Source organism: Artemia franciscana, chromosome 10 (assembly GCF_032884065.1).
Source record: "Artemia franciscana chromosome 10, ASM3288406v1, whole genome shotgun sequence".
In the NCBI taxonomy this organism is placed as follows: domain Eukaryota; kingdom Metazoa; phylum Arthropoda; class Branchiopoda; order Anostraca; family Artemiidae; genus Artemia; species Artemia franciscana.
In genome coordinates, this window is record NC_088872.1 from 3,750,663 (window position 1) to 3,764,724 (window position 14,062).

Genomic DNA, 14,062 nt, shown 5'->3' on the forward strand with positions numbered 1-14,062 from the left:
ACAACCATTTCTTGCTTTTTGGGAAATGCAGATTGCTTGTTCAAAAATGTTGATTCAAATTATGTTTGACTGACTGTCTTAACTGAAGAATCGACTATTTTATGTTACTGCTTTAAAGACCACAGGTTCTTGTATTAAATCTACCTCATCATAAGTCTTCGAAATACTGAGGGTGGCTTGGGATTGAGGTCTTTGCTATTATGTGTAATCTCCTTAGACCTTAGACCTTAGATCCTCCAGAGCCAGGGGTGGCTCATAGGGCGTCTACGAAACCTCGCCAGACATCTCGCAGCTGAGCTGCAGCCGTGACGTCCTCCCACTGTGGTTGAAAAGACAACTCCGCATTTCTCAGGTCTCGGTCGTACTGTCGTCGTAAAGTGTGTCTTGGTCGACCTCTTTTTCGCCTCCCCTTGGGACGCCAATCATATACTGAATTCGGGAGTCGATCCTCTGGCATACGGAGGACGTGGCCAAGGTATATCCATCTCCTACGTTTCAGAAGGTCAGTAACTAATGGCTGACCGGTTCGTCGGCGAACTTCTATGTTGGTGACCTTTTCCTTCCACGATATGTTCAGGATTCTCCTAAGGCACATGTTTTCAAAGGCTAGGACACGTTTCTCTAGCTGGGTGTTTAGTTTCCAGCATTCACTAGCATAGAGGAGGATGGACATCACATTGCTATTCAGGAGGCGGAGCTTCAAGCGCATAGAGTATTTACTACTGCGCCAGACTGGTTTCAACTTGCTAAAAGCCGATGTCGCTTGTCCAATTTTTCTCGTGATTTCGTTGGCTATTTCACCATCGTATTCGATCCAACTCCCGAGATATTTAAATTCCTTGACCTGCTCAATAGTTTTATTTTTGCATTTTAACATGCGTGGGGAGTCACATGTGGCCATACTCTTTGTTTTACTGACATTTACTGCAAGTCCCATTATCTCGGCCTTTTCGTCTATGGCGTCGAGTAGCAGCTGCAGTCGCAGTTTTGCTTCTTCAAGAAGAACAACGTCATCTGCGAAGTCCAGATCAGAGATCTGTCGGCTGCTAATCTTCACTCCAATGCCTGAAGACTGCCGTAGAATATAGTCCATTACAATGACAAACAGAAACGCGGATAGGACACACCCTTGTTTGACGCCAGACATTATCTTGAAGAAACGCGTGTCCCCATTTTCTGTGCGTACACAGCATTCACTATCCTCATATAGTGCGATTATCATTTTGACTAGTTTATCAGGTACTCCGTAATATTTCAAAATCTTCCATAAAGTGTCTCGGTCAACAGAATCGAACGCCTTTTCAAAATCAATGAAGAGTAGGTACAGCTTTTTGTTCCATTCTCTGGACTCTTCCACCATCAGTCTAAGAATGAAAATAAGATCAGAGCACGACCTACCAGGTCGGAACCCATATTGCTCTTCCCTGAGACGTGAGTCTAGGGCTGCTCTTAGGCGTTGTAGTATTACTGAGGCTAGTATTTTACTAGGCACAGACGTTAAATTGATGCCCCTCCAATTGTCACAAATTTGTGCATCGCCTTTCTTGAAGAGTTTGACCAGTATATTTCTGGTCCAATCTTTTGGGACTTTTTCGTTGTTCCAGATGGCCATTAGAAGAGCAGTCCATACGAATATGCAGGCTCGAAGGGACGCTTTTAGCATCTCTGCCGTGATCCCATAGACTCCAGGTACACGTCCATTTTTCAGCTTTTTCACAGCTGTCGTCACTTCTTCCGTGCTGGGTGGGTCAGCACTTACGTCAATTTGTAAAAATGGCGTATCCGGTACTGTTTCTGGATCATCAGGTCTGGGCCTATTTAAGACTTTCTCGAAATGTGAGGCCCATCTCTCGTCAGCTTTCTGTGGATCCGAAATAATGTCTCCATTTTCATCTTTTACATGGGATATACGATTTGTTTTCTTTCCAACTATCTCGTTTGTTAGTCGGTAAACCATTTTTGAGTCTCCTTTCTTTGCAGCTTCTTCTGCAAGCGATGTTTTTCTCTCAATGGCAATTCTTTTGTCTTTCCTGGCACTTCTTTTCACAGCTTTATCCGCTTCTTTGTAGCGGAGCTGTAATTGGGCTTTTTGCTCTGGGCTCGACGTATTCAGGATAAGCGTTCGGGTCTCCTTGCGTTTACTGATGTATTTCCAGGTGTCATCCGATATCCATTCTTCTTTCTTTCTTTTCTTGAAGCCAGGGTTGACCTTCGCAACGTCATGGTACACACTCTTGACTGAGGTCCATGTATTCTCAACATTAAAGTCATTGGTTTTGTCGAGCAGATTTAACGCTTCAAATCCGTTATGTAGAGGATCTTTCAGCTTATCGGTGTCAAATTGTTTATGTGTTGCAGTGTTAGTTTTCCGCTTCTGAGCTTCCAGTTTGATTCTTACTTCGGCTATCATCAGGATGTGATCTGAATTAACATCCGCTCCTCGAAAACCCCTCACGTCACATAGGCTACTTCTCCAACGTCTTGACATGAGGAAATGGTCGATTTGATTCTTCGTTCGGCCGTCGGGGGACACCCATGTGTACTTGTGAATCGTTTTATGGTCGAACATACTACCACCTATTATCAAATCGTTGCTTAGTGCATAATCGATTAGGAGTGTGCCATTCTCATTTATCTCTCCCATGCCATGTGGGCCCAGAACTTCAGGGAAGTACTGGCGGTCTGCACCAACTTTAGCATTTAGATCGCCAACCACGCAGAGTACATCATGCCTGGAAACGTCTTTGGTGACCGAGTGTAGCATGTTATAGAAAGCATCTTTCTCCTCTTCATCAACTTCGTTAGTTGGAGCGTAGCATGTGATGATGGTCATTTTTGTGTGATTTGATACGAAGCGAGCTGTCATTATACGTTCGTTAACTGGGTTCCAGTTTGTCATTGCTTTGTGTGCAAGTGGCGACATCAGAAGTCCTACACCAGCGCGGTGGACGGAAGGGTAACCACTAAATGCCATGACATATCCATCACCGAACTTCTCTAATCCATTTCCAATCCACCTTATTTCACTGAGAACGAGTATATCGATGAGGTATTGTCTCATCTCTTTAAGAACTTGTTCTGTCTTGGATATCTGGTTCATCGTTCTGACGTTCCAAAAACCCATCTTTAGATTCTGTTTCGTAGTCAAAAATCGGTTCCGGGGGCATGCAGGGGGTCGTTATCTGGGGAGGTGATGTATCCGAGGCTGTTGTAGACGTTTCAGTTGCAGTTCTTTTTCCCCTGAGGGTTGCCCCTCAAGGTCCCGGGTGTGGGTTGCAAGCCCACAGCCCAACCCTCCTCATTTGCGGACTTGGGACCGTCATGCTCCCCCGACCTCTGTGAGGCAAGGATCCTTACATGGTTGAGTTAATCTGTAATCTCAAGAAGTATATAAACCTCAAAGGGTTTTAAATGGTAGCTACTGAGATGGATCGGTCGTATTCTTAGATACAATGAGAGGCAGATCTGTTGGAAATGTCTAAGACCGGCTGGAGCAAAGAGTAGCTGCCAATCATGAGGCCACTAGAAACTAAATGGCAAGCTTGGTAAGCTGCACCGACAAATTTTGAATACCACGGATGGGTCCCAAAATGGCTTGGAGCACAGCAAGCTAGCAATTGAAACTTATTAAAGTTAGTTTTTTTTTATGTGCTGTTAACAGATACCAGATAGATGTCAGCCTGGGCTTTCCCTTCTTTTTCATATTTTTTATATTTCATTGACTAGATGGTAAAATTTACTTATTATTTATAACAGTTCTTAGTACATGGCAAATAATATCTAGTTACTTTATGGGGAATCGGAAAAATTTCAGAAATCAGCCTAACCATCAAAACAGGAAGCATTGCTTAATAATCCTAAAAAGGAGGATATCCATAGAATTGACAATGGTTACTTTACTGTTGGAAAAGATACACGTTTGGAAGAATTAATAAAGAAGCTAAAAGAACTAAGTATATTAAAAATAATTATAAAAATAGATTCTTAAAGGCTGCTGTATACCTAGTAGCTTTCGAAGCCACCTTGATAACAAGCGCAACTAGCAGGCAATTTAAATGACTCAATAAAAAATGGAAACTTGTACTCATAGGGGTCATAGGCAATCATTCTGTGATATACACTTTTTTGAAGACAGCGGGTTTCATAGCAGGCTGGAATTTTCGGGCATGGTCCTCCTTCAAATTGAGGCCTGGAAAGAAAACACCTATTAAAGAAGCTTTTGTCGAAGTTTCCTGGGATAGCTTTATTTTTAAATACACACCAACTTCAAACACTAGATACATGTCAGTAGGTTGTCCTGCGTTTAAAAAAATGATATGCGTCAAATTGTGTCAGGCTATTTTGAGGGAGAACATGATTGTTGGTCCTACGATTCATGACCTCTTTCCTTTATTTTAATGAGTCATTTTATGATAAACTTAGCTGTAATTAATTATGTTCTGCCATCTCCATAGTTTTTTCTTGAGTACTTTATAATGTATATAACCAACCCCAGCTCCCCATTGCACTTCCTAGCTGAAGGGCCACGAAACGGAGATCAGCACAATCGGTTTGGACCATAGGGGTCCTGTGTCGTCTTACCTACTGACTTATTACTTACTTTATGCTGTATAAGAGATACTTTCAATGTGATTCCTAGGGATTGCCTAATTTCAATATCGTGTACACCTGAAAACACATGCCACATGTTCCACGAAGTATGTCATACAGATAGAGGACATGTGTTCGTGGCAAAAATTTGCCACTCGCTGTGGAATACAACGTTGCGTGCCGCTGATGGGCCGCTCGTTGCGTGATCCAAAATGTACAACAAGGATTGGAGAGCGGAGAGATCCTTCTGTATTTTTATGTCTATTACTATGTCAAAACCTTGAGAAAAAGGTATATGAAATGATTCGCACATTGAATCGTTTTTGTGAAGCACACCAATATTTTCCTTTGTAAATGTTTCAGGTGGAAAAAAAGTTTGCCAAAGTTGCAAAAGTTGGGTGAAGAGCGTATTAGTTATGTAAGCGCCGTGAAAACCCTGACACTTTGTTCAAAATGAATATGCTTTAAATAACCATACTTACTAATAGTATTTTAAGTATCATACAAGTAAGTACAATTTTAATATATTGTCGAGACAGGAAAAACATGGGAAATTCCAATGTACATTAAGGTTTTTGTGTTGCAATAGCCTAATTGTAAGGCATCGTAAATTTAATGATAGTAGACGAAAAACTTTTGACAATTCCAAATTATTCCTCCCAAATGGAATTTGGAAATAAGTTGCGTTCTAACTGCCGACTTGTTAACATTTACGGGTAATTTAGGTAATGGTCCTGAATCGTCCAATTCTCATATTTAAAGTTGAGTAAATTATTTAAATCAATCAAGGTACTTGTTAATTATTCAGAACCAACTCAAGTTCTTGGTCTGAATTTAAGACTGAGAAAACCAGTTTCATAGCCACAAAGGTAAATGACGGGTGACAGAATGAATTGGAATTATATAATTTGGGCTATTTATTTGCACATTAGAATGTGGGGTGGATGTTGGTAAAGCATAGTGGGTCTACCTTTAAAATGTTTTAGCTACAATTATTCTACATATTATGAAGTAAGAATCGTTTTCCATTTTCACATTGTCCAAATACTTTACCCCCATCCCTCAATGCGTAAATATGTAGCTAAAATTATACAAGTCCAATGCATACTGTCATCCATCATTTATCTTTGTGTTTATGAAACAGGTTTTCTCATATCAAGAACTTGAGTGTGTTCTCAACAATTAAGAAGTGCTATAATCAATTTACAATGCAGAAGCATCCAGAAAGTATCCAGCCCTGCTATTACTACTGCTACCCCTACTCAGCGTAGCGAGCGTGGTCCACATGTGATGCGATCATTTTAAAATCATAACACACAATAATTGACGTATTGGACCAGAGTTCCTGTGTACTCAGAGGCGCCATTTGGGCCAAATCTTGGGGTAGGCATGGGGCATTTGACAGAACTTGAGACTTTTATAATGAATCTAACATACTTTCAAAGTTTACAATGATTAATAGCAAATAGCGTAATTACCCCAAGGGTCGTCAGGTAATTACGCTCTTTGGCTAATGGGCGTGCAGTTAGTTCAAATCATTTGAACAGAATGGACTATGTTGGACATAATGGACAATTATGGCTGGAAAAGGGCCCTTTGTGGTGGAAGCTTGGGCCCACTGGAAAATCTGGGGTTGGCATTTGCCCACCCCTGACCCCCCCCCCCCCCCCAAATGGCGCCTCTGTGCGCACTGTCAAGTGAATGTGCTTGTATGGTGGGTTTTAGAAACTACAAGATCTGTTGCAAAATTGAACCAACAGTAGCTTGAAATGGCTTTTCATAGGATGTAAATGTTTGCATGATATCACTTTCACCTAATCGGAGGTGTTTTCCGCTGATGTAAATTAATTGAAAGGGGAAGTGGTATTTTATCCCTTTAGTCAAAGTGTCAGTGACAGACAATGAAAACTACTCTTTCTCTAGTAAAATCAAAATTCCACGCTACTGTTTGTTCAAATTTGAGATAGATGGTTAAATGTTGAAATAGATTGTCGAAATAATGATGCCGAGAGGTAACACAAATAAGAAAAATGGACCACGTTCCCCACCCTGGTACTATATTTACTCCTATAACGATTAACCCTACCGTAACTTAAAGTAATAGGTATTAGTCATGATAGATATATTAGTGCTATCAATGATTAGTAGATGTATATACTTACCAGGACTAATATATACTAGTGTTACCGCTTCAAGTAGCCGTAGCCGATATTCCTACGATAGCTATTCCCACTGCAACTCGTCCTACTACAAATACACCATACCATGATAACTCATATAAAGATTGTTACTAAATAATGCAATACAGCGCCTCAAAACAGTACTTTAGTCGAAAGGTGGACATGCAACCCAATGTTTAAGTTAGAATTAGGCAAAGCTTTTTACTTTGTAAGGCTGGAAGGTTGAAATGGGAGCCATTGGATTCTGTGGTTCCATAGTATAGGTGATACTCTAACTTCTTTGGAAACTTTTAGGGGCATGCAACACTATTCTTCTTTGCTTTGATTTCTGTCCATTTTAAATATTGCATGGGCTGGGGAATTTTCTATTTATTTTGGGTTATTTTTCATTTTACAGTTTTCTTTTGTTTTGTATTTTCAAAGCTTAACTTCTAACATTAACTGCGCTTTTTTTTCGGTTTAGGGGGGAGAGTTGAGGGGGGGGATTACGTGGGAGGATATTTCCATGGAGGAACTTCTCATGAAGGAAGAGAATTTCAATGAAGGGGGCGCAGGATTTTCTAGCATTATTTGAAAAAAAATAAAAAAATAAATATAAAAAGTTTTTTCCTACTGAAAGTAAGGAGCAGCATTAAAACTTAAAACGAACAAAATTATTACGCATATGAGGGATTTACCTCTTCGTTATACCTCACTCTTTACGCTAAAGTATTTTTAGTAATTTCAACTATTTATTCTATGGCCTTTGTGATTCAGAGATCATTCTTAAGGAATTGGGACAAAATTTAAGCTTTAGTGTAAAGAGCGAGGTATCGAAGAGGGTTAAACCCCCTCATATACGCAATAAAAACTTACGAATATAGAAGTTCGTTACGTAAGTTAGTTCGTAAGTTATGTATATTTTTTACCTAAGAAACGTTAGTAAAAGATTAAAAGTTCTAGTTGCTTCTTTAAGTGATCAATAAATTGGAGGGCAACTAGGCCTCCTCCCTTGCTCCTTTTTCTCAAAATCTTCCGATTAATTGCATTTAACTAATGTGCAAATTTCATTTTAATTATTTATTTGTGGAGAGCCAAGATCAAAACATGCATTAATTCAAAAAGCGTCCAGAAATTGAATAAAAAAAACATATTTTTTAAAATGAAAGTAAGGAGCAGCATTAAAACTTAAAACGAACAGAAGTTGTTCCGTATATAAAAGGGGCTTTTCCTCCTCAACGCCCTGCTCTTTACGCTAAAGTTCGACTCTTTCCCTTAACTCTACCTTTTAAAACAGTAAGAAACTTTAGCGTAAAGAGCGGGGCACTGAGGAGGAAAAGCCCCTTACATATACGGAGTAATTTCTGTTCGTTTTAAGTTTTAATATTGCTCCTTACTTTCATTTTAAAAAACTTGTTTTTTTTATTTAATTCCGTACAAGAGGGATTGCGCCCTCCTTACACTAAAGTTTGACTGTTTGTTCCAACGTTTTTAAAACGACTACTAAAACATAGGGGCTGTTTAATTAAAATAGAAATATTTTTAAAGGGGTTAACAGCTTTAGCGTAAAAGGCATGGTATTGAGGAGGGGGTAACCCTTCACAAACGGAATAATTTCTGTTCGCTTAGAGTTTTAATGTTATTCCTTACTTTCAAAAAAAAAAAAAACTTAATTTCTGTTCCATTTTTAAATAAGGCGGGTAAATCTGGCTCTCCCTCCATGAATTATACACCCCTCATTGGAAACTCCTCCGGAAAAATTTATTCCAACGTGAGATAAAACCCCGTAAATTTCCCTCCAGATAGTTCGATTCTCGCTGAAAATCCCCCTCCCCGTTAAATTTCTTGTGGACGATTCAGCCTGAAAATTATCCTTAGTAAGAATTTTGCATAAGAATTGTGTCAAATGGCCAAAATTTTCCTTGGAAAACTGTCCTCCCCCCGAACTTCTTAACTTAAAGGCCCCTCCCACCGACTTTGGGGGGTCATTTAACCCCAAAAGACATAACTTTTAGATTTTCAACTATATTGATCAAAACTACTATCTGAAAATTTTGATCAGATCACTTTGAGAAAAAATAGGTGTGGAAGGGGGGCCGGTTGCCCTCCAATCCTTTTTGTCACTTAAAAAGACACTATTACTTTTAATTTCCGTTTGAAAGTGCAATCTCCCGATATTTTTGAGCCATTATTTCAATACGATCACCCGAGAGAAAAAAAAAATCAAAAACAAACAGACACGCATCCGTAATCTGTCTTCTGGCAAAAATGTCAAAATTCCGCATTTCTTTATGTAGGAGCTTGAAGGTACGCTGAACCTGACGGTGTGATATTCATCAAGATCCTTTAATTGTAGGGGATGTTTCTCTCCTAATTCAAAAAGCAGGCAAATTTGCTCAAAATCGTAATCTTTGATGGGTAACACTAAACTTTGTGTCATAGCCATTTTATATTTTAAACTAAATAGAGTACGTAGCGACGAAGACCACACTGCCTTTCCATCACAAACACCAAAAACATGAAGAGCAATAGGGAATTTCTCAAGACAGTGGAAAAGAAATTGGAAACACCAAAGCTCTGAATTCTAATATTACTTCTGTTTCTTTTGATTCTGCTTAAAGCAGCCATGTTTTTGAAAATCCTAGCACAAAATACTTTTTGAAGAATCTGCCATTATTAGTAAGGATCTAGGCATAAAGCAAGTAGTTCGAGAAGCAATTGAAATCAGACGTAACCTTAATAATAATATTTCTTTAAATAGGGATTTAGGAGAATGTTCACTAAATGCTCTACACACAAATTTAATTAAAAATGACCTTACGAAATATCATAAAAAAAAACAATAGATATTAACACAGAACCTGCAACAAATAGACCTATGAGATCAGGAGCGAAAAAAGCTAGGCTGGCATTAAAAACATGTTTTTAAATCATTCTCTTTCATTTCAACGAATTGCGTCGTTTCATCACAATTTATTTATCAGTCCTGGTTGAGCTTCGCTGTGGTAAGGATGCTGGGACTGTTTTGAAAAACTGTTCATTTTAGTTTTATTGATTTTATCCTCTTGTAAGTTGTTTCTTTTTATATTTTTCTTTATTGCTGAGGACAGCCCTTGGACATAGGGCCGAAATATTCATTCTAATTTGTTTCCTACTGTCTTGAGAAATTCCCTATTGTTCTTTCTGTTTTTGGTGTTTGTAAAAAGAGTACCGTCTTGAAAAGGACGTTTTAATATTTCCTGTTTATTCCATTTATTATATACGCTTGTACATATTCTGTTTACCCTCCTTTTCAAAAAGAAAAGTTTAAAAGCTTTGAAGAAGTAGATTATCTCCAACGGGCGAAGATATGGATACGACTTTTAGTATGACAGCAACGACATCTGAATCAGAGTCGGCAGAAAGGGCATATTTGTAATTTTTGAGGTAGTTGCGCATTCCAATTTTCAAATTGACACTTTTTTAAGGTAGGGGTGTGGGTTTTGTTTATTTGGGCTATTTTTGCAAGGAAAATAGCACTTTCAGTGCTTTTTCACTTTCATTGCGCCGCAATTTTAAGCCACACATCTGGCAACACTAATTTAAACTATATTTCATTTTGTTTTGTCATAATCAAACAGTTCGTGGTAACGAACTGTAGTAAGGAGCGATCCGGCTCAATAGTAACCAAAACTCTAAAAAATTGAATTTTGATATCAATAGCTACATCAAAAGAATCGCATTTTAATGCTGATTTTAAATATACAAGTTTCATCAAGTTTAGTCTTACCCATCAAAAGTTACGAGCCTGAGAAAATTTGCCTTATTTAGGAAAATAGGGGGAAACGCCCCCTAAATCTTAACGAAAATGACACCATCAGATTCAGCGTATCAGAGAACCCTACAGCAGAAGTTTCAAGCTCCTATCTACAAAAATGTGGAATTTTGAATTTTTTGCCAGAAGACAAATCACGGGTGCGTGTTTATTTGTTTTTTTTTTTTGTTTTTTTTTCCCAGGGGTCATCGTATCGACCAAGTGGTCCTAGAATGTCGCAAGAGGGCTCATTCTAACGGAAATGAAAAGTTCTAGTGCCCTTTTTAAGTTACCAAAAAAATTGGAGGGCACCTAGGCCCCCTCCCACGCTCATTTTTTCTCCAAAGTCAACAGATCAAAATTTTGAGATAGCCATTTTGTTCCGCATAGTCAAAAACCATAATAACTATGTCTTTGGGAATGACTTACTCCCCCAAAGTCCCTGGGGGTGGGGCTGCAACTTACAAACTTCGACCAGTGTTTACATATAATAATGGTTATTGGGAAGTGTACAGTCGGTTTCAGGGGATTTTTTTTGGTTTTGGGGGTGGGGTTGAGGGGAGGGGGCTATGTGAGAGGATCTTTCCATGGAGAAATGTGTCATGGGGGAACAGAAATTCAATGAAAAGGGCGCAGGATTTTCTAAAATTACTATAAAAAAAACAATGAAAAAATAAACATGGAAAATTTTTTTTCAATTGAAAGTAAAGAGTAGCATTGAAACTTAAAACGAACAGAGATTATTACGCATGTGAGGGGTTCTAAAAATACTTTAGCATAAAGAGCGAGGTATTTAGGAGGAGATAAATACCTCGCTCTTTATGCTATAGTATTTTTAGTAATTTCAACTATTCATTCTACGGCCTTTCTGATTCAGGGGTCATTCTTAAAGAATTGGGACAAAACTTGCGATTTAGTGTAAAGAACGAGGTATTAACGAGGGTACAAACCCTCTCATATACATAATAAAAATTAAAGAATATAAAAGTTTGTTACGTAAGATAATTCTTAAGTTACGTATATTTTTTACTAATAGAAAAATTCGTTAAAAATAAAAATTTATAGTTGCCTTTTTATGTAACCGAAAAATTGCATGGCAACTAGGCCTCCTTTCCCATCCCTTATTTCTCAAAATCGTCTGATCAAAACTAAGAGAAAGCCATTTAGCCAAAAAAGGAATTAATATGCAAATTTCATTTTAATAATTTATGTGTGGAGAGCCAAAATCAAACATGCATTAATTCAAAAACGTTCAGAAATTACATAAAAAAAAACTAGTTTTTTTAACTGAAAGTAAGGAGCGACATTAAAACTTAAAACGAACAGAAATTACTCCGTATATGAAATGGGTTGTCCCCTCCGCAATCCCTCGCTCTTTACGCTAAAGTTTGACTCTTTGCCACAATTCTGCTTTTTAATACAATTAAAAGCTTTAGCGTAAAGAGCGAGGGATTGCGGAGGGGACAACCCATTTCATATACGGAGTAATTTCTGTTCGCTCCTTACTTTCAGTTAAAAAAACTAGTTTTTTTTTATGTAATCTTTACAAGCGGTAGAGCTGAATTCGAGTAATTTCTCATTACGACAGCCAACATGAAAACAGAATATAAAAAAAATCAGTTGTTACGGATTTTTATTTTCTGGAGTACCTCTTCAAACTATTGTATATATTTAAAAAATTTTCCCATTAAATCTATATTTGCTATGAGATTTTATATTTGTTTGTAATATGTCGTAAATGTTGAAATATTAATTGTTTATGGACACAATATATTATTGTTTATATTTAGACTAAATATAATAAATTTGTATTTAGTCTCATCGTATTATGAGCAATTTTTTCCATATGATAAGATAAACAAATCAATTCAATTATTATTATTATAGTTTAATTTTTATTTCAACGCTTTGGAATTTGGGAACATTAAAAGACTCAGCAAATGCCATAGACAATAAATTATTATAGGAATTTGGGATGAAGCTCATGGGTCAGAGGTTGGAAAGTCATATTTCTTGTTTCAATTGTCATTGATTGGAGGATAGCTATCCTTCTTTTCATCCCCTTTTTATCCCTATGTATCAATAGGAAATGTTTACAAATTACCTGCATTGTTCGATCCTTATAGTCTGAGTATATTTGCTGTAGTTATCCTCATAGTTGACTATTATTCGCCACTTCCCCTCTGAGTTGATGGCTCTCAAAGGTCTGCCGTAAATGGTGTCACTTGGGCACAAATATGTTTCTTCCTAAGAGAAGGGACAAGTCAGAATACAAATAGATAGATAATAATAAACAGAAATAAATAAGTAATAAGAAACATAAAACCAAACAAATTACAGAATATCCCAATCATTTGTTCACAACTATGATTCTTCCTATGAAGGTGGAAGGATCAGAAACAGAAACTAAAATATGAGATACTTTCGAAAAGAAATTGAAATAGATGGATATTAATAAACAAATTAAATAAAGAATAAGAAATAAGAAAAAAACTAACATGAACTTCAAAAGCATTGGATTTTTATGAATTTCAAATATGCAAATTCACTTTAAGTTTAGAATTAGTTATCAAAAGTTACGAACCTGAAATAACTTGTTTAACTTGTAGATAAAGGGAAAACCCTGAAACAGGGATTGATCTTGATAAAAATTAAACAAAAAATTTTTTTTTAACTGAAAGTAAGGAGCGACATTAAAACTTAAAACGAACAGAAATTACCCTGTATATGAAAGGGGGTGCTCCCTCTTCAACGCCCTGCTCTCTCCACTAAAGTTTGACTCTTTCTCTCAACTCTACTTTTTAAAACAGTAAAATCTTTAGCGTAAAGAGCAGGGCATTGAAGAGGAAATTTGTTACATAAGTTAATGCGTAAGTTACGTATATTTTTTACCAATGAAAATGTTTGTAAAAAATTAAAAGTTCTAGTTGCCTTCTCAAGCAGTCTAAAAATTGGAGGGCAACTAGGCCTCCGCACTCGCTCCTATTTTCTCAAATTTTCCAATTATTTGCAATTAATTAATATGCAAATTTCGTTTTAATTATTTATGTGCAGAGAGCCAAGATCAAAACATGCATTAATTCAAAAACGTCCAGAAATTAAATAAAAAATAAGTTTTTTTTTTTTTTAATGAAGGTAAGGAGTATCATTAAAACTTAAAACGAACAGAGATTACTCCGTATATGAAAGGTGCTTTTCCTCCTCAACGCCCCACTCTTTACACTAAAGTTTCTTACTGTTTTAAAAGGTAGAGTTAAGAGAAAGAGTCGAACTTTAGCGTAAAGAGCGGGGCAATGAGGAGAAAAAGCCCCTTTTATATACGGAGTAATTTCTGGCCGTTTTAAGTTTTAATGTTGCTCCTTACTTTCATTAAAAAAAAACTTATCTTTTTTATTTAATTGTTTGAAGGAGCAATTGTCAGTGCTGCTAAGGTTTCACTGGACTTCAAAACTTACTCATCCCCTCAGATATTCAAAATTAAAGAAGAACTTGAATAATAATGACAATAATAATAAAGTGC

General features: G+C 37.1%; 1 protein-coding gene across 1 annotated transcript in view; it reads right to left on the reverse strand.

The window, feature by feature from the left end:
- Positions 1-3,941: 3,941 nt before the first annotated feature.
- Positions 3,942-14,062, reverse strand: part of LOC136031668 (neurotrophin 1-like) — a 32,993-nt gene continuing 22,872 nt past the window's right edge. The window contains exons 4-5 of the mRNA XM_065711341.1: positions 12,647-12,789; positions 3,942-4,189 (exon numbers count right to left, since the gene is read on the reverse strand). Of these exons, the coding sequence (XP_065567413.1) occupies positions 4,003-4,189; positions 12,647-12,789 (330 nt within the window). The 3' untranslated portion in view covers positions 3,942-4,002. The remainder of the gene's footprint in view (positions 4,190-12,646; positions 12,790-14,062) is intronic.